At 34.6% G+C, this 25,341-nt stretch overlaps 1 protein-coding gene across 1 annotated transcript in view; it reads right to left on the reverse strand.

The window, feature by feature from the left end:
* Positions 1-621: 621 nt before the first annotated feature.
* Positions 622-25,341, reverse strand: part of SLC27A6 (solute carrier family 27 member 6) — a gene marked incomplete at both ends in the record, with an annotated part of 37,323 nt that continues 12,603 nt past the window's right edge. Inside the window, 8 exons of the mRNA XM_079548530.1 lie at positions 622-798; positions 2,189-2,319; positions 3,874-3,971; positions 4,546-4,744; positions 5,876-5,966; positions 12,601-12,795; positions 24,098-24,222; positions 24,669-24,827. Coding sequence (XP_079404656.1) covers positions 622-798; positions 2,189-2,319; positions 3,874-3,971; positions 4,546-4,744; positions 5,876-5,966; positions 12,601-12,795; positions 24,098-24,222; positions 24,669-24,827 — 1,175 coding nt within the window. The remainder of the gene's footprint in view (positions 799-2,188; positions 2,320-3,873; positions 3,972-4,545; positions 4,745-5,875; positions 5,967-12,600; positions 12,796-24,097; positions 24,223-24,668; positions 24,828-25,341) is intronic.

Genomic DNA, 25,341 nt, shown 5'->3' on the forward strand with positions numbered 1-25,341 from the left:
GTCTTCATACTTTGATTCTCTAAAGAGTCAGTTCAACACATAAAAGAGTATGGACTAGCAGGCTCAGTAGTGATCTTTGTATAAATTCTTTAATTTCAGCTTTATTTGGAGGGTTTTCTTCTGTTTCATCCCCTTTTGTTTTATGTTCCATTATAAAACTCCTCCATTGAAGATTTTTCTTCCAACCAATTCCAAGTCTATATTTTCTAAAGCAAATATTTGAAAGTATACATTAGATACATTTAAAAATATGTTGCTGGCATAGTTTGTCTGCATAGAATTAATAGCAGCTTCTGTCACTACACTTTTGTTATGTTTGATCTTTTTTACTTTGTATCATGTTCCTTTAGTTCTAAGAAAAGCTATCAGATTCAGCACTTATGTTCTAAAATTAAAATTTCATTTTTGTTTTACAGGTTCTTTACTTGTATTTGATCTCAAGTGGTAGTAAATTACTAGTGAGCTAAGGTAAGTGAGGAAAGGTACAATACACGTTTGAAAGAAAATATGAACTACATGAAATATTAATCTAGATAACATATCAATATTGGTAATAATTTTTACTGCTTTTCACATAGTAGCTCATAGAAACTGTCCCTTAATAGCTTTTCATTAGGTTAATTAAAGTTTGATTTGACCAGATAAGATTCTCTCATATACTTCTTTGGTTAATAAGATATATGTTTGCTTGGAATTATCTAAAAAATAAAGAGGATCCGTAATGGTAGATGGATTAAAACCTTCATCCACTAATCTAAATTTTTGTTGTTTGAAAGTTCCAGTCATTTCCATTGTTTCCTGTAGGAGAGAGAGAGATTTATTATGTTTTGACTCACACTTCGACTTGTTTTTATAAGTCCTAATTGATACTGTTTGGTCTCATTTCTCTAGAAATCATTTTTCTCAGAACTTCTGTTCTGCTATGGACCAACACATGTTGATAGAGTGAAAAGAAGCTGCAGTCACTTGCAAGCAACCAAGGGTTGTGAGAGTAGTGAGGCACTGGAACAAGTTGCCCAAAGAAGCTGTGGATACTCCATCCTTGGATGTGTTCAAGACCAGGCTGGATGGGGTCCTGGGCAGCCTGATCTGGTGGGTGGCAATTTTGCAGCAGGTTGGGACTAGATAAGGTTTGAGGTCTCTTCCAACCCAAGCTGTTCTGTGATTTTTTTTTCCTCCCATCTGAAACCTTTGTCACAGACACCACTAAACTCCGCAGTGATTACTTTATTTATTTTTCATTTCAAACTGAGCTTACGATTTACTACCAATCCTAGATTCAGCTCCTCCATTGCCACTCTGATTAAATTACAGCTAAATCTCTGACCACAGTGCTCCTTTCATTGTTAAGCAATCTTGGAACGTTCCTAATTGACTTGTGAAATTTTAGTGCAATTGTTGCTTATCCCTTTGACCTGTCATCAACTATCAATGCAACCATTAAAACTGCTCTTCATACTTTCCTATACTGCATGGACATCTGAGAGTATTTCTTTCTCAAGTTGTGCCAGGGAGATTTAGGCTGGACGTTAGGAAATACTACTTCTCCAAAAGAGTGGTGAAGTGCTCAAATGGGCTGCACAGGGAGGTGGTGGATTCATCAACCTTGGAGGAGTTCAGGGAAGGTTTAGACATTGTGTTGAGGGACATGGTGTAGTGAGAACTACTGCTGATAGATAGACAGTTGAACTGGATAATCTTGTAGGTCTTTTCCAACCTTGGTGATTCTTTGATTCCAGCATCCTCTTTCCTCCTTCTTTCTTTTGAGCTCCACTTCATGACCTCTCTTCCTTTATCTTGTTTGTTGTTTCTCCTGCTTTACCTTTCTACTCTCTCATTTTCAATGAATAAAATGGATTTTAGGTTATTTTCTCCAGTTGAAATAGTTCCCAATTTAGTAATCCGAACCTCTTGTTTCCCATGTGCATGCTTCTAATCTCCACAAATGCTTTTGTATGATGTCTCTTCTTACTGATTAATACATTTCCTCTTATTTTAAAATAATCTGCAAATTGCATTGCCTTTTTTATGTAACTCCTCCCCTAAAACTCCATTAATACAGTAAATAGGACCAGTTCTAAAATAAAATTATATGATATCTGAACATGCATTTTCTCATATTTCATTAGACTTCTCAGTGCTCAAATAGCACAGATGTTTGTATGCACAAAGCAGTCATCCAGCTTACCTTGACTCTTAGAAAAAGAGGACAGGCATAACCTGGGAGATATGTCACTACTTGTTTATACAGTTGCTCCAGGTTGATTGCTTTATTCTGCTTTAAAATAAGAGAGGCCATTCCAGCTCTTCCTTCATGGCCTAGAGAAAAGGAAGTGAGATGAAAACATTACAAAAAAGAAATAATGGTGGACTGACAATTACATATAGTATTCTGAGTTTCACTAAAACAGTAGGATTACACTTTGATTTTATACAGTATTTCACTCTTTGGAGATCAATCAGGTGATGAGTTAAAAAACAAATTCACTCTTCTCTCAAAAACAGACTGCAGATGTGCTCCCCTGGATTAATGAATTGAATGCTCTTTCACATTTAGCCTTTCCCCCTTGCCTCTATGTCCTCTCAAAACTGTGGATCTTAAAGTTGTCAACAGAGAGAAAGATTAACAGCTTTGATCCATGTGAGTGGAAAGACAGCAGGTCTATGAGAGAGAAAAATGGGTAAAACACAAGAGAAATAAAACTCAACAATGAAAGAAACCCTTCACATTTTAACTACTGTTTGAGTAGCAACAGCTAACCCATTTTCTCCTGCATACCTTTTTTTCCCCCCAGTGCTACAGTTTCTGTGAGGAAATTTATTTGTGCCCTGTAAACTGGCTCAGCTATTTTTTCATACAGATCAGAATCAGAAGGTAAATGTTGTGCATAAAATGAGGAGCTCTCATTCTTTTAATTCTGATATTCAGTCAGTAGTCTTCAATATGATTTTTCTTGTGGCTTTAAACTAGTGGCAAGTAGCACCCTTCTCGCATTTTAAGCTTATAATTTTGTAGGGGTTTGACCTTGGGTAAGGGCTAAATATCCACTTCTCTCACTCACTCCCCTCTCCCACATGACAGGATAAACTGAAAGAAGGTGAGAAGACTCATGTACCAAGATAATGGCAGTTTAGCAGGGAAAGAAAAAGGCGTATGCACAAGCAAAGCAAAAAAGCAGAATGCATTTGCTGCTTCCCACTGGTAGGCAAAAGTCCAGCTAAGCAGTGCTGAGTTACCAACGCTGCTTCAGCCACAAAGGCAAAATGCAGCACCACACAAGTTGCTAAGGAGAAATTCATTTCCCTGTCAGCAAGACCTGCTGTACAGTTTTAAAAGCCTTTAGCATTAATGGGAATCAGGCCCAAATAACCTTATGAAAATTAACAAAAAAAAAAACTGAAAAGAAGGTAGTTGCTTTTAAGTAATTTCTTTTTTTTCCTGTTTATTCCTTGTAATGACCTTGGCTTTCTAACATTCTTGTCCATAAAGAGTCCATAAAGCCTTAGTTAAAATTTAAATAAAATAGAATATATTCATACACTTTTCTTGCTGACATTATTTTATTCTGACACATGAAAATGTGGATTTTCCATGACTGTCAATATAATAAAGCTTGAAACTTTAGCTTATGCAGCTATCACAACTTCATGAAAGATAATTTTTCAAAAGTACGTATTATATGCACATAAAAATGTACTGCCTCATTCAGAAACAGTTGGCATCTTCATTATCTACGTACACACTCTAGCTACATATTAAAAAGATGAGTCAATTAGAAATGACTCATGGGTTTACAACATGAAATAAAAGAGTTACAAAGGTTAACAACTAAACACAGAGGATGGAAAAAATAAAGCTGAAGCTTCTTTTACCTGGTACTGATACGCCATACACATTTGCTTCTTGTATGAAATCCATCATAACAATGACATCAGAAACTTCTGTTGTTGCAACATTCTCTCCTTTCCATCTAAAATGTGGAAAACACAATATTTTTGTCCTTTGGAGATATATAGGCATATCTTTAAAAAGATTCCATTCATTTTAGATTATTAATAGCTCATATTTGTTCTTGCTTGTCATCTTGGTACATTGATCTTATTACCAGTGCTAGTAATTAAAGTGTTACTAGATATTATCCATCACTATGAAGTACAATGCTTGTTTATCATAACCTGATGATTTTAAAATTTTAATGTATATCCAAATATATCAGATGAGACCACAGCTTAGTATTTCATGCATTTTTATCTGTTTCTGTATCCAGTTCTCCTTGCCAGCAGCGAAATTACCATTGATAAGTATGATCACTGAAGGATTGTTCAAAGACCTGTAATTCCTACAAAACTGGAGATGAATTATCCAGCTCAGTAGGAGCACTTTTTGCAAAATGAAGCCCCTATCATCCTTTTCAAGATCATTACATGCTGCATCAACGTACTTCTAAACTGACCACTTCTAGCTGAAAGCAAATAGATCACTATTATTCTAACCTACATGTCTGTTTTTTAATGAAGATATGTACAAAGAAATTTTGATTATACCTGAAGGTATCTCCAATCCTGTCCCAAAAATACAGGAAATTTTCATGATCTTGAACCATTAGGTCTCCAGTATTAAAATAAAGATCACCCTTCTTAAATACCTCACTGAGTAACTTCTTTTCTGTGTGTCTCTTATTGCCAGCATAGCCAAAGAAGGGGTTCTTTGCGTTCACTTGGGAAATGAGAAGACCAGCCTCACCTATACGAAGAAGTGGAAACAAATGTAAACTTAAAATACACAAATCCTATACATTGCATTGCTGTTAATTTGCTACACAGCACTTTACAAAACCAGGAACCAAGTTTAGCAGGGTTCAGTATTTAAGCCCAAATTATAAAAGCTTAATAACAAAAAATAAAACCTGTTGCCACTGCTTTGCAATTCATGTCACCTCTGTGCACAAAGTGATCCTAAACACACAGAGCAATATTGTCTATTCAAATTTCTGTTATATGTTTCTTCTTATTGACTAAACAGTTCTCATCCATCAATTCTGAGTTCACTAGTACATTTTTTTATCATCTCAAAGTGCACAGAGCAAATAGTATTTCCTTCTTCCTACACCTTACTGGATTTCTAGTGATAAGCCTCAACTTTAACAGCTCCCTAATCAGTTAAAAAGCCAGTGTATCTAAAAGAGCAGCTGTTTGACCAAAGCAGTAAATCCTTAGTTAGGCTCAGAACTTCAGAAGTTCTGAGAAAAACTCTGAAGACTTTTTAGTAATGTGATAAACATCACTGCTTTCATTTTTTGAGTAAAATATAGGAGTTTAAATATAATTCTTCTTCCTCAAAAATTAAGGAGATATACGGTTAGGATATCTTGGTATGCATGTCACACTTTGAAAATGGGTATAATCAAGGGATACTATTTTTCTGATAAGCATTTTGAAGACAGTTATAATCAAGCAATGTATTTGATAAAACATATAAAGGAGCACTTAATCAAAAGCACTTAATGTCTCTCCAAAAAGCACTTCATCTAATTCACCAGTCTTTCTCATAGATCTCCCAGGCAATCACCTCAGTATGCTAACTTCTTTTAAAAAAGACACATTTCCTTCATATTTAGAGACCATATCACACTGTCATTTTTCCACACTGCTCTTCTGTGAACATATATCCAAAGATTTCCTAAGTTCTTTCAGTGTCAGCACTGCAGTGCTTAATAAAGTCTGTCTTACATCAAAATTCGTATTGCTTTTGTTAGAATTGAAGATTAATAGTTTATGTTGGTATCATACAGTATCCCAATAGTAAGGTCTCTTAAAAAAAAAGATCCTGGAAGTGTTTGCATTACCATTGTAATACACTGTAATACATACTTACCTTTCTTAACTTTCTCACACCAACCATGCTTATTTCTAATTGGTTCATCTTTCTGGAAATCATACTTGATTAAATCAAATGGAAAAAAAAGCTGAAAAAGGGAAAAAAAGGTCGTTTTTCATCTACACAGTGACATCTAGTGGCAGCAGATATAAGCAAGAAAACTTTCAGTCTTGCTCATCTCAGAGTAGAACAGTTTCATCTGAAACTGAAAATATTCTGTCTGTAAACTTACACAGTCTCCTGGAGATAACTAACACACAAACATTTTTGTGATCGTGTAACTTTCAAAATTACTTGGTGAAGATACAGAATTGTATTGTTCATTTTCTTATAAATGAATTGTGGGACCCACATATCAGTAGTACAAGGATCAGAGTAGTAGAAACACACATTAAATTTGAACTGTTATCTTTAGCTGATATAAAATGGCTTCTTGGGGGTATTCTGGTGTCTAAAACAACAGGGAATGCACATTTTTAACTGCTGATCAAAAGAACGAGGTTATAGTGTGCAAAATCAAGTCATGATCCAGAAATTGGACACTTTTTCAATAAAGCCAAGGGGATTTTTTTTTAATCTAATACTTTACTGTAGCTCTTAAATTCTTGAATTTGATAAATGCTACACAATTTAACTTAATTTCAAGATAACCACTTTATTCTTGATAAGTAGAATGGGTGGTATTCTTCTTAAGTAGAAGATATTTCTCTTGGAGTCTTTTCTTTGCATTTCTGCAAATACATGCAGTACATTAAATTGCTGTACTGTTTCACTTCTTTTTTGCATTGATATTTACTAGTTCAATAGGTTTCATAAGACAAAACAAATGCACTGAATAATGTGAATAAGAATGAAATAGTGTGATATGTTATTCTGATATTTGTGCTTAATTAGAACAGCAGCACGCCCTGCTCATGTTCATTTTCATCTATTTGCTCCTTCAGAGATCAAAATATATGTGAGTATCTGTATTAGACTGTTTGATGCATTATTTTATGTTGTTTTAACTGCTCAGAAGCTAGTTCGTACTTGAGGTCATCTAAATGACCACTGAGATTTACTATTTATGCTACTGGATACATCTTCTACTACTTCCAACCCTGGAGTATTAACTACACCTATTTCAGTTAGATTGTTGAAATAAATCATGCAAATACACAATTAAAAAGAAAAAACAGCACATATTAGACATTAGATATTCAAAATGAAAGTATAAGCCAAAATATTTTCTACTCAAACTGCTGTCTCTGTGCATTAAACTTTCTTTTCATATTAAATAGTAGAAAATGAAGGCACCAGAGCAAAGCATTTAGTCTGGTTACTGGCCTACTTTTCTTTTATCTCATTTAAAATTTACTGGAAAACAGTCTGAACCACTGAAGCACTACAATATTATTTTCACAGAATACTGCAGCACTCATGATTTTAATCTGTATTTTATTCTCCAGAACACTATGCAAATGGATCAACCAAAAATCAACACTGATCTCACTGAAACATAAGATGATTTAAACTGCAACATTAGTGTCTCTTACTGTGCCAATTTTTTTGAAAATAGTTTTGAAATTCCCGCCGTTTCAATCTGCAGTCAATGAAAAAAAGAACGCACCAAAAACTCATTACAATACTTGATAAGCGAAAGCAGAAGCAATACTTTTTTTAGCTATTCTGTCTTTCCCATCCACTGGTCAATGAAATTCCAGGAACAGATGTCAAACTTTTGCCTGTGAATAAAGTTTTCCAGGATGTTAAGACATGGTTAAACATGGCTTTGTTTTTAAACTAGGAGTGATCTCTTCTGCCATATTGTTCTATAGCTATGTGGAAAAAATCGTAATACTAATTCAGCACTGCTGTTTCACATAAGATGCTTTAACAGTTGAAACAATTTCTGATTTGTTATCAACTGCTCTTTTCCAATAAATATGACTTAAGTGTATCTCAACTTACAGATGATTATCATCCAAACAATTTTGAGTAAGAAATTTAGAATCATACAGTAAGTCCTTAAAATACATTTATAAATAAAATTGGAATAATCTTTCAGGGTTGCCATGGATTATTTTTAGTTTTTATTATAAGCTTCACGGGATTTAATCAGTTCCATTCCCACTGCATATTCTCTGCTGTCACATAAAATATATTTCAGAGCAAGATATAGATTTACATACATATTTGATAGATACTGAGAGCACGGCTTTTTCCCATAACCAATTTCTATAAATACACATGTCATAATACATTACAACTTTTAATGTCATAATAACATCAATCAGAAACATTAGCTACATAGAGATGTATATCAAGTGTAAACTTCAGTCATTTATTGCTTGTATAATCATCTATACACTATCTTCTCTGCAAAAAATGTCAAGATGGTATCAAAATTCCAATCATCTAAAATGCTAGCCAGAGTTTTCCACTATTCTGTTCACTGAGTCTGTGTTTACATTATGAATATCCATATTTAGGGATTTATTTATATACTGGGTAACACGTTCAAGTAATCCCTCATATAAAGAGTATAGTGTGAAAATAACCAAGTGGAAACAGAGCATTGCCTTACGTTAGCATTTCATACACAATGGCTTCTTAGATATCTGGCAATTGCAATGCCATTCACCTGTTTTTATGCATTAATTTGTGTCTTCAAAATTATTTAGGAAAATAAATGTATAGAACTCCAATATTTATAAATACGACTTCCCATCACAACCACCACTTGTCAGGTACTGACAGAAGACTTACTTTCCTCACTTGGAGTGCTCAATTTGTCTTTTATAGCTGTATCCTTTGCTTTCACCTTCAGAAACTGCCATGTTGTCGTTGGGTACAACAGAAATAAAATGTCTATTTAGTTTTTCTCCAATAAAAATATTATACCTGGAATCTACCTGTCATTATTCCAGCTACATGTTTGATATATGTATGGATGGACTTTTATACTGTATTTAGTTCATCTCCATGCCAGTGCAAAGTGTACATTTCTTCCTTTAATCTATCACATAATCACACAAATCTCTTTTCCCCTTTTTCAAACTTCTTTCTATTCCCAGGTAAATAGTTGTATTTGAAATTCCCAGAATACTTGTTTAAGGGTATTTCTTCATATCATCCCACATCAAAATAAGATTTCAAATGTTGTTGTACCATTTATTTGCGGAAACAAAGATAATTTAGTAACCAGATAGGTGGGTTTTCCTTGCACTATTCTTTGCTTTCCAGTAGGAGGCAATCTCCCTTTCCAACTTCAGACCGCTCAAGAGTCAGAGAGCCCGAAATAAAGCTGCTCTCCCTTGCGTGTCGGTAGATATTTAATAAATGTCATTCAAAATAAGAAAAACAAAAGTAACAGCTACACTTCAGAATGTGTTGTCTAATAAGGTGAAACCTGTAAGACATATTTAAAAACAACAAAGGCCTGAAATAAGTGAGTACTAACTTATGTCATTACAATATAGAATGAGTTTGTGTCACAATACTTGACTGCAAAGTAATCAAAAACACATACAGAAATAAACAAACTTAAGAATTTAAGTATGAAAATTTAAAACGTATATCTTACGCTGTTTTCATCATTGTGTCTCTCTCCCTGCATCTCCTTGGCTTTTCTACAACTGCACTGTACATGAAACTTTGCTCATATCAACACTGCTCTGCTTCAGCATATGGGTGAACTAGCTGCTCCTGCTAACTAGTTAGTGTCACAAAGAAGATTGAAGAAGCTGTTCCAGAAAGACTGCATAGGAAACAAGAGCAAAGCCCCAGCAGTTAATGTATTAGAAAACTGATAATTTGACACATCTAATTATTATACTGAAAAAAAAAAAAAAAAAAGGGTCATGTGCCATTTTGTTCTGCTAGCAGAAATTCTTTGATAGAGATTGGGTACATTATGTAACTACAAATGCTCTAGATCAAAGCACACTGGTTATGAAATGATGCCTGATGCTGCTTTGGAGAAGCCTTTGAGAACTTCTCAATTTGGAAGATAATCTTGGCTGATCTGTTACCATGTAATAGGGGTCATATAAGTTACCCAACAATCTAGCTAAACATACCATGTCCACATAACTGAGGTGAGGTTGTCTCCGCACTGAATCTGGTTTTCAGCAACAACCTTAAGTCTTCTCAAACTCTACAGATACAGAATGCCAAATTAATGTACACTGGTGGAAGAACTGGCAGCCAGTGTACCCCAGATCCCATGGAGAATAGTAATAGCTAAAAACTGAGCCTGTGACAACAATGTGCTTTAGTTACTTACAACAGAAGCTACAGAAATAACTGAAGACTTACTATGGACTTACTTTTAGAGAAAAGAGAGTATTGAAAAAGATAGAATGTACTCCGATGTCAGGTCAAGCCAAATGTAATGAATGGCTTTTTATAATTCAAAAAATCTCTTATTGTCTTTCCATATACATACTGAGTAAGTAAGCAAACAATCCCTAATTATCTTAGCAGATTATGTTGATGTTTCTATAGACTACACCAGTTCTAACTTGGAGCAGTGCACGAAGTAATGTAAAGGTATCTAGTGAAATCAAGTATTGCATTTATTTATTTTTAATTGCAGTTTTCAAAAGGTATTTTTCGCTTAATATGCAGCAATTGTTTTAAATTTTAAGAGTGATCCTTAAAGAGGAACAAGTAGCATGCTTCATGTGCAAAAAAAAAAAAAAGCCCAAAATACTAATCTTCCTTTTGGAAATCAAAAGGCAAATTTTATTAATATATGAAGTGCTACTACTAACATATGCAAAAAAACAACAAACAAACAAACAAACAAACAAAAAACAACCAAACACACTACTTGATTAAAAATACAGAAAATGAAGTCAATAATTAGGTAATTTCAAGTCTGATCTTCTCTATGATGAAACCTACATATGGTATTTCCAGGAGGTTGACTTCTGACTAAATTGTCAAGAGTTCTAAAATTCTGAGAACAAATTTACTGAGGTTTTGAACAAAGGTAAAATTTTGTAAGAATTTTTTTTTTTTTTTTAAATAGGTTTACGAGTAATCACAACACACGGCTTAGTGTCCTCTGGAAAAAAAAAAGGTAACATTAGCTCTAAGGTTCCTAATTCAGCTGCTGCTCCTTACATTCCAGATCCCTGATTCCCTGTAGTGACCTGTATTTTTCTAAAGATAACTATTAGCACTTGATGTCCACTGTGTATACTACAGACTATCAGTAATACATAACACAGAAAATCAGCAAAGTCTGATTTAGTTCCTGAGCTCTCAGTGGCTCCTGAGAAACTCAGCAGCTCCTGCCGTCTCTCTTTTAGTGTTTCCTGGTTTCTCCCTGCAGAGTCTAATGAAACACCAGCTGATGGGCTCCTATCCCTGAAACAAAGATACAGTCTACACCTTGAACTGTGAGGTAGTCTATGTGATGCTGTACTGAAACTGTGGACCCTGGAACATATAAGCTGTAAACAAAACCATTTGTCTTCATCTTAAGCCACCTCACACAGATATTTTCCAAAAAGTGTTATTACTTCTCTGCAAAAACAGATTGGACTTGACATTTTCCTATCAGCTTTCTTCAGAAGCACAAAAATCACTTAAAATATGAGGATTTGGATACACAGAATTGGTTACTTCTGCAAATTCTAGGCGATGTGTATAGTCTCGTTATTTCAGAAGTACAAATTTGCATAAATAGCAATATAATATTAAATATCTAGTCTCCCTGCTAGAAAGCTGTACTAAGTAATCTTTCATGTTAATATCTAAAGCTTGAGACCCATATTATTTACTGACCTCTGCAATCATTTCAAAAATAGTATTAATAGGATCCAAAGGGTGAAACCCATGAATTTCTTGGTGAAATACTTTAAGGTATTTGTGAGAACATACAAGTTGTAAACTGACCCTTTTCGTAATTCTTCATTTACTTGGATACATCAAGAAGAAGACAGTGTGTATGATACAAATAACATCTACTGTTTCTCAAGAGATATGACTGCCAAAAATACAGAAATGCAAGAGATGGACTTGCAAATACAAAAGATGCCATAAGTACTGGACAAAAAAATTTATACGTTAAGTAATCTAGAACAAAATAAATACAGAAGACATGGTAGACAGCAGGCGTGGAATTTTTATATTACTGTAACTGGTACTTTCTGTGTATTTACATAATATTTATATATATGGAATATATATTCTTTGAAATTTCAGAATAAGGAAGCAAATTACATGAAGTACAGTTTGAGTTATATATAATTATATGTAGGTATAAAATATCCCTTCAAGTTATTTATGCATTACTTTATTACTACCAATTCTCATTTATGCCAAATATCCACAGAGTATTATATAATATAAATATACTCTTTGTGTTTACTTCACAGATGCTATGTTCATAAGTACTAAAAGAAATCTAACTTCCATTTTTGCCTTTTAATGTAGTAGAGACCTGATCCTTACATGCAGAATCTACTAAAAATTCTCCTAAGAATGGCAAGGCATTTATGAGTTCTGTGGACTCTAAAACTTCCAGTGTTACTGCTAAAAATGTAACTGGGTTGGGTGCTAAGCATGATCAGTGATACTTTGACAGCCAAGATTTTACAGACTGCCAATTAATCTTGCAATAACAAAGAATGTTTACCTTATACCTCAAGTCCCATGTCCTGTGGTCAAACCAATAAATACACTGACTTTCAGCACTCCATTTTACAAAGTATAATATAAGTAGTCACCTTATAAAAGAAATTGGTGCGTCCAACAGATCCAATTTTTCCTGTGTGGTTCATGAAACAAATGTTTCCTTCAGTGGCGCCATAAAACTCACAGATCTTAATAGCACCAAATCTGTCTAAGAATTCTCTCCATACATCATTTCTTACTCCATTTCCAACTGCTAGTCTGACTTTGTGATTTTTCTCTCCATCTTTCTGTAAATTAAAAAAAAAAATTAAATTAAATTAAACCAGAATATTTTGATAACTACATCTGATTGTTGCACATATGTAAAGAAAGCTAGCATAACTAACCTGTAGCTACAAGTTAGAAAACTCAAAAAACAATAAATTTTTTTTTGTCTTGTTGAACATGTAAATGATTGCCTGCATAATAGCTACACTAATTTATATAAGTGATTACATATTGTCTCCATCTGTCTTCAAGCAGAGCAAAATTAGAAAACTGGAAAAATTATAGGCAGGCATTGTTTCTGGTAAGTAATTAAAGTTAGCAGAGATTAATAGTAACTTTCTTGTGTTTTCAGACTGATTAAAAGAAACAATCAGATTCCATACACTTGTAATACCTGTTTCTTCCCACACACTACGTATGAGTCACTTTCCATATTTTTTTAATATTAAGACTTGCAAGGTTTTGTTCAACATTACTTGCTATATCAATATAGGCTATGTACATAGTGATCTTGAATCTTTACTGTTGTCAACTCTCATGTTTTATTACAAGAAGCAGTATAGTATGTGTTCAGCCAGTTCAGTGCGACTAATTTTATAAATACTTTCCCAAACCGTATGACTGCATGGAGCACTTAAAATGCAGTCAGATTTAAGCTGAAATGCCAGAAAGCAAAAGACCCAAAATGTGGGTTGTTTTTATTTCACCTATTTTAAAACAAGACTCCCTTTTTAATCAGTGCAAGTGGCAATACAGAATACCACACAAATGAGACAATACAAAATAAATACAGGTACCATTCTGTTACCACATATCTTTAGAATTCTGTATCACTGCAGTATTCCAACACCATCTGTATGTATCTCTGTATATGTATACTTATGCGTATGAATGCAATCTATATACATATATAAACATACATGCACACATATTCTCTTTCCTTTATATGCATATATCTATAAATATGTGTGTACACACGTATATGTCCCTATTTTCTTTCCTATTCCAGTCTGTCCTCCCAGCTCTAGTCCAGGATAAATTAGGTAAGTCTTCAGAATGAAAATCCATTTTAGCACCTTTACTCTGGCATAAAAGCAAAAATAAAAAATAGAACAAAACATTACTGGGAAGAGATCTGGTCAGCTGACTCTATGTATTCTGCATGTTAAAAACAGGAAAGTTTCTACTGAGTATATAGACAAGACTTTCTCAGAAGCTCATTGATGACTGCAATTCAAGTAGTTTTTCACAAAAGTAGTAAATTCTCATTTCTGTCACAAAAACTGATGCACAGTAACATTTCAAGTTCACCACCTAAATCCTGAAAACAAATCAAGTTTTTCTCTGTCCCCTCAAAATCAGTAACTTGGAAAATTCATCATCCAGTTTCAGAGACTTTCTTCAGCACTTCAGGAAGGAATTAATACATTTCACTAAATACGGACAGCTCTTGGCAGATTACAGTCAAAGATACTATTCTGCTATACTACCCCAAAACTACATCACTCACAAGCCTCCTCCAGTTACTATTCTTTGGGTTTTTAAACATCAACTCAATTCTTCCATTTCTTCTTTCTCCCCTTCCACCTCTCTTCTACCTTTATGACTTGATAAAAAGTAATTTCTGATTGCATATACACAAACTTTACCTACTTTCTGCGAAATCATTACCAAGTGTTGTATAACACTGCACAACAAAACCATCCATGAACGTGACCTGTAATAAATTGTCTAAAACAGGCCTAATTTTGTAATTTGTAGAGCAATTTGTTTTTTCTACTTTGTATGCAGTACCACAAAGCAGTTATGTAGATCTTCATATATCTGAAGTAATAAAGTATGTTCCACATTCAAAGGTCAACAAAGGTTAATACTGTCAAGGAACAATATATATATATTATATATATATATATGCATGTATGTATATATATATAAAATTATATGTAATTATATATAATAATTTTATTATTTTTCTTGTTTTAAAGAAAGTGTTTTAGTTTTACTTCGAACATAGTCTAGAAAGCCTTTTATTTCCCCCATAATATCATCTGCCATCTTTGGAACATTCCAGTCACCTTCACTTAAAGCTTTTCAAAATGAGATATTTTCCTTAGAGTTTCAGTGCTAATCTGAAATTAATTTATGATTAACCAAACTGCAGTTACCCCTCACTAGCAGCACCAAATTATTCAAATGTACTGCCTCTTCAAAGAATACGAAAAATCACACAATAGATTATGTTCATCCAAAATGAACAGAAAAGACAAATAAGTATGTATTTATACACACTAATTTAGTGGGTCATTCATCAGTCTGGGAACATCCTAATCTTCTAAAGCCACATTAATAAAAAAGGTGAATTAGAGTCTGTGTTGACACTTCAGATTAATAAAAGCATGTTGACATTTTGCTGAAAAGACAGGCTAGGATGAGGGAGAAAATAACATACACTGCTTATATTTTTTTCAAAACGACAAGTACATCATCATTTGCAAGCACAGCTATTTCAATTCCTTGAGTTCTTCACGTTATTTTGGCCAGTTTCTATCACTGCAGTACAAGAAACATAAAAAAAGGATCACTGAATTTCCCAAGTTGGAAGAGACCCAAAAGGACCATCGAGTCCAACTTCTGCCTCCTCAAAAGAACATTCAACATTCTACTCTACATCTGGAAGCATTGTCCAAATGATTCTAGGACTGCAGCCAGTTTGGTTGCACTGGGAGCCTGTTCCAGTGCCTTTTCCTAACACACAACCTAGCCCCTCTCCCTGCACCGACACAGCTTCATGCCATTCCTTCAGGTCCTGGTCAGCCCTATATTGTGCTTGCAACCTATTTTAGGAAGTATTCTCTTACACACTAAGCCGTTCACAAAAACACAGAGAAGGTGTCTTGAGTCACCTAAAACTCACTGTAGAAATCAAATTTTCTTAAAATAAGGAATAATAATTCAATTAACATTCACAGGAAGATAAATTTTCTACTAGACTGCATTCATGCATCTGCAATATTTGTGATTTAGGAAGACCATCACAGTTACAACTATCTGTTGATGAAAGATTCCCAACAGGTTCTGCAGGTCTTTCTGGGGAAAAGAAGGATTAAAACTAGCCTATGCGTTAGCAGTCCATCACCTACAAGACTGGAAACTATAAGTACATGAACAGTAAAGAAAATAGATTTAGCCATTATAACACTTACTTCATGATTAAATCTATAAATATTCATTTACTGTCCAGCTTTTGGCCAAACTGTAAATATTGCAGGCGCACATATATTCCATAGGCACCATAGCAGAATATTCAAGCAGTAAATAAAATACAGTAAGTAAAATAAAAAATAAAAAAAAAAAAAAAGGAAGGAAGGAAAAGGAATGACAATTCCAAGATATTCTAGAACCATAGTTAAATGAGTTAAATGATGCACAATTAGGGTATTCTATACACATGGAAATCTGAATAAATACGGAGGAACAAACTATGGCACTAAATAATTGTATTTTGAATTTCTACCACATTTGAATGGCATTTCATCAACTAGCTTTACATTACTATAGGACACAGAGGTATAAGATTAGGAAGGATTTCAAGGAGTCACCTAGTGCACATCTTTGCAGGGAGATAAACTCTGCAATCACAAACAACTGAACAAGCTGCAGCTAGTCAGTCAGATACAGTGCCACAGCTGGTAGGCAGTAATTGCATGCATATTCCTGCTTCAGTATGGGGATTGGACTAGATGATCTTTCAAGATCCCTTCCAATCCCTAACATTCACTGATTCTGTGATTCTGATGCAGAAAGGGAATACCTAGTTAGCAGTTCCTACACTAAGAACTAAATTTCCTCAACTCATTTAGCAAGAGCCTTGCTCTGGCTAGCTGTCACAGATCAGTTCCAATAGTACGTGTCCTATGATAATTTCATCATGCTTTGTGTTTCTGAATGTGACTCATAGTTCTTGATGGGTGATTGCAAAAATAGTATTTGTGATATAATTTTAGAATATCAGAATGTTAGAACACTTTCTCAAGTTTTGAAGTTATTTATCTTCTTGCATTGTGATTTGATTGAGTAATTCTGAAACAACTCATACTCATTTATTTCTAAAGTAAAGGTGAAAATGTTTTAATGCTTTTCTGAAGCACTACCAAGATATCATTGTTTTTACCTTACATCCAAAATTTCCTTTGGTGCATTCAGTCAAGATCTTTGAACCATATACAAAATAGTTGCATACATTTTAAATGAACTTCTTTACAAACTGTTTCTCCATTTTGACTGCTTGTTTCATTTGTACAGCGATTAACTGACAAGTCAAGATCTGCCTTGTTATATTAAATATCACATAGCTAGGATTCTTCATCTGCCAGTCTTTTCCTCAAGTGTTCTTTATAAACTATGTCAACTGTTTACATAACTAAGTTGCTGATTAAAAAAAGAACTTTAAAGGGCCATCAACAGCTTATTAGTTGAGTGTAGGAAGGACTCATGACTGCAGCTATATAAAAGCATACCTAGCAAATGCATTAGAAAAATCCAAGAAGAAAGGTTCATTGTCCTACTTTTATTGTTTGTACAGCAGGAGAAGCTAACTTGGAGATAAGCAAAGGCAGCCTAAAATGTTTCCTGTACTATGTGCTCGATTAAACTATATGCAGTATAGGGCCTAGGAAATGAAAAAATCTGTTAAATATATAATATAGATAGAACACTAGGACTTGCAGAATGTACATTCACTGGGTATCTGTTGAACCATTAGCTCTGTTAAAAAGAGACAATAAAATGACAGTTATTCTACTGCCATTAGACTTACGTACGTACTAAATTCTTCAAGATATATGCTTACATTCACTTCACAGTAATACCTCATTATAAACTGCTATGGGATTTTTTAGTAACATACATAACCACAACTATAAAATACAGCTTTTGAACAGAGGCGCCAGAAGGAATTCTAGGAAGAGGATACATGCATTCGCTTCAGGAATTTGCTGTCTGCTATTTAGTTCAGCTCAGTCTCATGCTTTCATTAATTAATATGTTGATATTCAGTAAAGGTATGTCCAACATGTGGCCCACGGGCTGCATGTGGCCCTGCACAGCTAGCAATGCAGCCCCAATTGACTGTAAATTTGCAACATTAATATGTGGTTTTTAACAGTAGTTTAGGGACAGAGATAGCTACACCTCAGTGCCCCATCCAGTCTGACCTTGAATGTCTCCAGGAATGGGGCAACCACCATCTCTTCTGGGCAACCTGTTACAATGTTTCAGTACCATTATCGTATAAATCTTTTTCATTTTATATCCCATCTAAATCTCCCATCTTTTAGTTTGAAAGCATTTCCCCTAATCCTGCTGTAACAGACCCTGATAGAGTCTGTCCCCTTCTTTCTTCTAGTCCCCCCTTATATACTGAAAAACCACTCTCAGGTCTTCCAGGGGCCTTTTCTCCTTCAGGATGAAAAGCCCAAGCTCTCAGTCTGTCTTCATAGGACAGTTCAAAGCAGAGGGCAGCCTCACCTTCCTCAACCTACTGGCCACATTTCTTTTGATGCAGCCCAGGATACAGGTGGCTTTCTGGGCTGTCAGGGCATAAGGTATTCCACCGTTGCAGCGAAACATGCATGCAGTTACTGCATACCAGCTGTGGCACTGTATCTGGCTGATTAGCTGCAGCTCATTCAGTTGTTAGAGGTCGCAGAGTTTATCTCCCAGCAAAGGTGTGCACTAGGTCACTTCTTGAAATCCCATCCCACCCAGCCTCATAACTCTTATGTAATTAGTTGATGAAATGCCATTCAAAGTACTTCATGCTTGTGAAGACATGAATTTTTTGTTATTAAGCAGATATACAGTTTCTCTTATTTACCTAAGAAGCTCCAGCTTATGTTATTTTGTAAAATAAATTAATAAATTTACATGTTTACTGTGGAAGAAATATCCAGAATTCTACTGTAGTGCTGACAAATTTTGTACTTTTCACTACCTCAAAAGCTCTCAAAAAGTAGAAAATAATTCACAGTATGTTTTTAATTAGTTTTGCAACTCATATTTGATATTTTTTTCTGCTGTTCCAATCACGTAGGGCAATTTGAGAATCGGTTTCAAGATTGCATAAAAAATTACCTTTTTTTTTGTATTTTTGCAACTCCATTTTCAGTCAACATACAAACACCACCTGCAAATTTTCAAATGGACTGCACACAGTTGCAACCAGATATTCAACTCAAATAAAATTTGATCATGCTTCTTCACTTTTCTTTTACTAAGACCTATTTTACTGGAGAAAAATTTGCCTTGCTTCACGCCTTATTCATGTCATCACTTTTTGGCAGTACATACATTTGTGTACAATTATTTTCTAGGATGAAACACAGGGAGTACAATTAGATCAAAAATCTCTGACAAACATCTTGGGAACTCACCAAGAGTTCTCAGCAATCCAGACATCGACACATTAATTACAAAAAAACAAGGTCAAATATCCAACTAGTTTTATGGGTTTGTTGCCTTCTTTGATGTTTTAATAAAAATATATTTTCCAAAAGTTTTGTTACATGTACATATTCCTCTTCACTTGATGGCCCGGGCAAGCCAAAAGGCTGGCCACCATGATCTATTAGGTTTAAATTGGAGTTTTATTTCTTTAGCTCTTCTAAAGGAAATGTTTTCTTTAGCTGTACTTTTATTTCCTCAGAAAATATCTAACCAGGAAGAAAAGTCATTTCTGTCTGTGTTTCACACAGTAATACAGATTAGATCATTGTCTTTTTTGTGAAAGCCCCAGGAGTCCACGTGTCAAAATAAGCTTCATAAAACTTCCCAAAGTCAATTCAGAGCATTAAAACATCTACAGAATCTCTGAAGTATACTGTAAATATGGAGCTTCCCTTTGTAAAACTGTGAATGTTATTTCTACCCTTTGGTATCATGATATCAGAAACGTCATGGTCAGGAGAACTAAGAAAATGATTGTCCCCTTCTACTGATAAGACTACAGTCCAAATACTGTATTTGGCTTTGGAGCCCTGGATACAAAGGACACTGAGTTTCTGTCAAATCTTCAGAGAAGAGCAACAGAGCTGGTGAAAAGAATAGAAAACAAGACAAATGAGGATTGCTGAAGGAACTGGGGCTGTTTAGACTGGAGAAGAGGGGGCTTCAGGGACATCTCACTGTTCTCTTACCTGAAAGGCTAAAGTGAGTTGGATGGTAGCCTCTTTTCTCAGGTAAAAAGCGAAAGGATGCAAAGAAATGGTCTCCAGTGGTACCAGAGAAGGCTGAATTTGGGTGTCAGTAAGAATTTTTTTCATGAAGACAGTTGTCAAGCACTGAAAAAGGCTGACCAGGGACTATGTGGAGCCTCCACCCCTCGAGATATTTAAGAGATATGTGAATGGAGCAAAAAGGGACAAAGTTTAACAATGGGACTGAGTAACTCAGGTTGGTGGCTGAAGTCAAAGTTCTTTCCCACCCTAAATGATTCTAACATTTTCTGAATGACATCAATAGTGGAACCAAAAAGATGACTGTCTAAAGAAACAAGCTGTAAAGAAAGGAATTTAACAAAATACAGGACCTCTTAAAGTCTCCACCAGTCTGCAGTCACCATACTATAACCAGCAGCTGGTACCTCAGCTAGCCTTCAGTGCTCATCTGTGTGCTTCCTAAGGTGAACAGAACTACAGGAACAAAACAGAAGGCTTTCAACTTTACCCTTATTGGTGAGAACCAAAAACCAGACACACAGTCATCCTGTGGGCAGGTTCCAAGAGAAACAGGCCAGTACATTTAAACAGAAGGCAGTAGCCAAAAAGAACAGGGTTGTAACCTGTTTTTAAATCCTATTTTAAAATAATGCTGTTGTTGTAGCCATGACAGTTTAAAGCTATCACAAGGCAAAGTTTGTAATAATATACAGTTTATGTTTTATTAGATCGGTTGATGTAACCTTGAGGCAAAAAATAAAAATAAAAGCCTTCAAATTCTCAGTCTGTCTCTAAGCTTCTTTATCCAAACATTCCATTTTCTCTATTCAGCTTTACTAACTTGTACAAATACTGGTTTCAGCCACTGTTAATACTAGTAAATAAATGACAACTTGGATTAAGAATGCTGCCTGCTTATGACATATGTAACTGCTCAAACATTTTTAAAAATACACGGGTTACTAGAAAAACAAAAACTTGCAAAATCTGACCCTCTGGTATTGTAAAACTGAAGTGATACAGAGTATTCAGAATATTTAGATAGAAGGTAGAGATATGGTTGTCTGTAACTGTGATATATTACTGGTTTGGATATTTATTAAAATGTCTATGCTGAAAACCTACAAGTAGCTTCACAAATTTTCATTCCACAAGTTAATGATAAGAATAAGAACAATTTCTAGTACTGAACATAAACTGGAGAAAATTTTAATTATATTAGGGAATAAAATGGAATATCAATTAAATCTTGTGTTGTAGAGAATTGCTTTCTGACTTATTTTTCCTCTTCTATCTGACTGATATCAGTTAAAATTGCTGCCTTCAAAAAAGCTTGTGTCCAGGTAGATGACAGTGTTATCCAACCAACATAAGCACTGTTCTTACACCCTTTCTCACATCACTTGAATCAACAGCAGGGAACTAACTGACAACTGTTTGCTAAACCCAGCAGTGTCAGCTTCCTTGTCTTCCCCTTTTAAAATTCTATTGTTCTAATACAGCAGAATTTAAATAAAATAAACCCTTAAGCATCTTTTCTAAAGTCAATTCAGCACTTAATCCTATCCAAAGAAAACCTTGGCCAAACTGGTTGTAGAGATTGGCTTCCTTCAGCTTAACAAAACCGAGCCTGGAAGCTTATATACACAATCTTATACATCAGAGGTAATCCTAAGGTAATGCTACTGATGCCAAAGGATAACACTGACTCAATATCAAATGGAGATAAAATAGGACAGATACTTAAAAATTCTTATGAACAATAATTATTGAACTGTGAAACACACTTTGAATACAAGTAGAAGTAAACTCTAGATTCTAACTCAGAGCTTACTAAGTTCGTGCAGAGGACTGTAAATGAAATAATTCACGTCATAATGTACAGCATAAGACAACTAAAAAAGAGGACGAAATAATCAAGAAGACTGACTTCTAATGTGCACTGGTAAACTATTTCAAGCATGAAAGAAATGCTGTTACCATTCCTATCTTTCCAAAAGCTTAGGCCTCACTATATTATTTAAATCATTATATCATTACTCTAAATCGGAAAGTGATTATTTCTGTTGACCCTCTCTCACCCCTGAGGAAAAAAATATCCATAGATTAATAGAAAAGTCCTTCTAAGACCTTTGCTAAAGATGAAACAGGGAGCTGTACTGAGTTAGATTTTGTTATTTGTTAGAGCACTGTAACTAGAGATGTTATGCAATATCAAGCAGCAAAACCAAATTATTAATGTGCTGAATATCCTTTTTCATAGGAGAAGCCATGCTAATATGTTAGACAAGTTTACAGTTTCTATTATACTGGCTGTTATACTTTCTGTATGACCAAACAGGGCAGCAAAATAGTCGGGAAGAGAAAAGGCATGACAGTTACTTATTCAGGAACCCAGAAATAGCTGTAAGCATAACATAATGCAGGACTGTTGTGCTTTTACTTAGAGAAAAAGGACTTTCTTTTCTAATGAATGGTCATTGAGTACATTGAGTACTAAACAAACTGGATGCAGAACGGGAATTTTTTTCAGAAAAAATCTACAGCAATAAGACTTCAGGAGCACATGCAGATGTGAGAAGCAGATAGATCAAACAAGGACAGCTAAGCTAAGAGTCTAGGAGCTACCACAAAGACTTGTCAAAAGTTCTGTTCAAAATCTTTGAAATAAGATCTCCATCCAGACACTGAGCAATTGGCCACCACACTGAGTCAGTGACTACCAATAATCCTCTGATTACATTTCTGAAATGATATTATCATTATTTACAAATGCAGAAGAAAAATCTTTGAACAGTTAACATTTGCATTAGCATTGCATCCAACTTCCGTACACTTTCACTTTGCTTTATGCATTCTCCTAAACACGTTGTTAAATTAAAAGAGGACATCATTCCATATGCTTAGTATAGATACTTCCCAGCAGTTACTTGCTTTTATTTATTATTCAGTAAAAGATGCTTGTGGTCACAACTTACTATTCAAAACCATTTGTTGTAATGTTTTAATAGAGAAAATCATTTACATTGAAAAATTTCACATTTATTACTGAAACAAAATAGGACAGCCTGCAGCTCATAAATGAATAGAACAGCAATTGCCATCATTAGGAAGATGAGTTTTAGTTAATACTGAACTCTGAGTACTTGTTTCATATTCATTTTGACAAACACAAGTGTTTGTTATGAAACGTTATTTTCTTTATCCATTCTGTCTGTATTATTCCATAATAAATCTTCAATTAATCACAGAATCACAGAATTGTAGGGGTTGGAAGGGACCTCCAGAGATCATCGAGTCCAACCCCCAAAAAAACCCCCAACAAATCTTATGCACTTAACTTAGCCTAAAGCTTTGTCTCTCTCTAACATCAAGTTGTAGCTATAGGAAGATACAATAAAATAGTTAGACCAAGAGTTAATTCAGTTAACAAGAGTCAGTCAGCTCTGTGTGATATTTACAATAGGTTCAGCACACACTGCACTCAATAACCTGCAGAAAGAACATCACACTGCTGAGTACCAAGGGAAAAGATGTATTTTCAAGTTAAGGCTTAAGTAGAGTAAGGGAAGAATGTCACTTTAATGAAATTTGCACTGTTGTCTGAAATAGCTTTCTAACTGGAACAAAAGACAGTCTTCTGATCAGACTAAACTACTTCAAAATTTTAAAATACGATCCACATGGATCATACAAGGAACCCAACAAGCCAAAACAGTAATGAAATACAACCTGCAAAATTTTAGACTTCTCAAACACTTACATGCCAAAAAACAAAGTTTTGAAAATTCTGAAAGGGTATTTAATGGTAATCCAGGTTTTCTGAAGTTAGTTTGTAAATCTCTAATATTTATTCACTAAATGGCACTGACTCCATTTTTAATCTCTAAGTCCTTTCTCTTACCTTAACACTTTCACAATTCAAACAGTTAATTTTTTTTTACAGTCTACAGATCACCAAATATTTCAGGAATCTCATGCAAGTTGAAGAGCAGAGGAAAAATCCGAATACAGCTTTACTTCCTTCCCTCCTTCCTACATAACCAGTGCAAGAACAATAAGTGTACGAGTTACTTACAGATGAATTGCCATCATCTTTGCCACTTACCACCGGTTGGCTGCAAAGGTAGCGGCAAAGTTCTCCAATGTACTGGATGACAGTCACATTGTACTTTTTGCAGTCACTCCAGAACTGACTAGCTGAAAACTTCTTTCTTAAGACACACGTTGCGCCTTAATGGATATAATAGAAAAAGAAATCAGTTTTTTTCTCTAAGTGGCAGCTTATCTAGCTGTGTTTGTATCCACCGGTCTTCTTAAATTCACCAAAGAATATTTTAATTATATTGCAGTGTACAGTACTTAGTCTGTACACACACTTATGTGCTACACACACTACCAAAATACATGCTTCTAAGTTTCTTTTAATCAAAATACAAAAAAAAAAAAAACCAACACATTTTTGACCCAAATAACTACATAATCTTTGTCGAAAGACAGCTGGCAAAAGAGGTCCTCCTCTATTACAAAACCTTCCTATGCCCTCAAAAGGCAGACCCATAAAGCTACCCAGAAAATAATGTTCATTGATTTAGTTCCTCTAAAAGCAGTGAAGCCAAATTTCTTTAGACATATGTTTATAATAATTAATTGTATATCAAAAATTAAATAAATCCTACCTAATTCAATGCATCCACCAATACCAAGAAGAGATGCTGCACTGTGATAAAGAGGCAGAGTAATATAAATTATGTCTTCTGCAGTAGCACCAAAAGCCCAGAGTCCAGCAGCTCCTTTAAGAACTTGCATGTGACTGATGACTGCAGCCTTTGGAAGACCTGTAATGAAAACACAATACTCTGCATAAAGCTCACCTTCACAAGAAGCCATTTCTTTCTTTCAAAGTGATTTCTTTAAAATCATAACTGTATCAGTACTTTGATAGACACCTGTTCAGCTAAATAGACAACTGTAAGTGCCGTATTGTATGTTTGTTTTTTACACTTAACAACACATCACACGATTGTTAGTTATCAGACGTGTGTTAGTTATTAAATCTGATGTAAATCGATTCAAATAAGAGATCCATGATCAATACACTATCTAATTACACAAAACTAACAAAGGGTCAGTTATACATATGAACTTCTTTCTACATAAAGCAGAATAGTTCTTTTTTAGGCAAGAGAGTCCAACATAATTAAGAAAACTATGCAATCTGCACCAGGTAAATGTAGTAGAGTACACTTATCTAAACATACGTTCATCTAAGTCTAGCAACTTGTTCTAGAACGCTGTGAAGACTATGTAGAATTTAATGCAATCTAGTAAAAGATGCTCAAAGTCTATTCC

The sequence above is a fragment of the Tetrao urogallus genome (assembly GCF_951394365.1).
Source record: "Tetrao urogallus genome assembly, chromosome: Z".
In the NCBI taxonomy this organism is placed as follows: Eukaryota; Metazoa; Chordata; class Aves; order Galliformes; family Phasianidae; genus Tetrao; species Tetrao urogallus.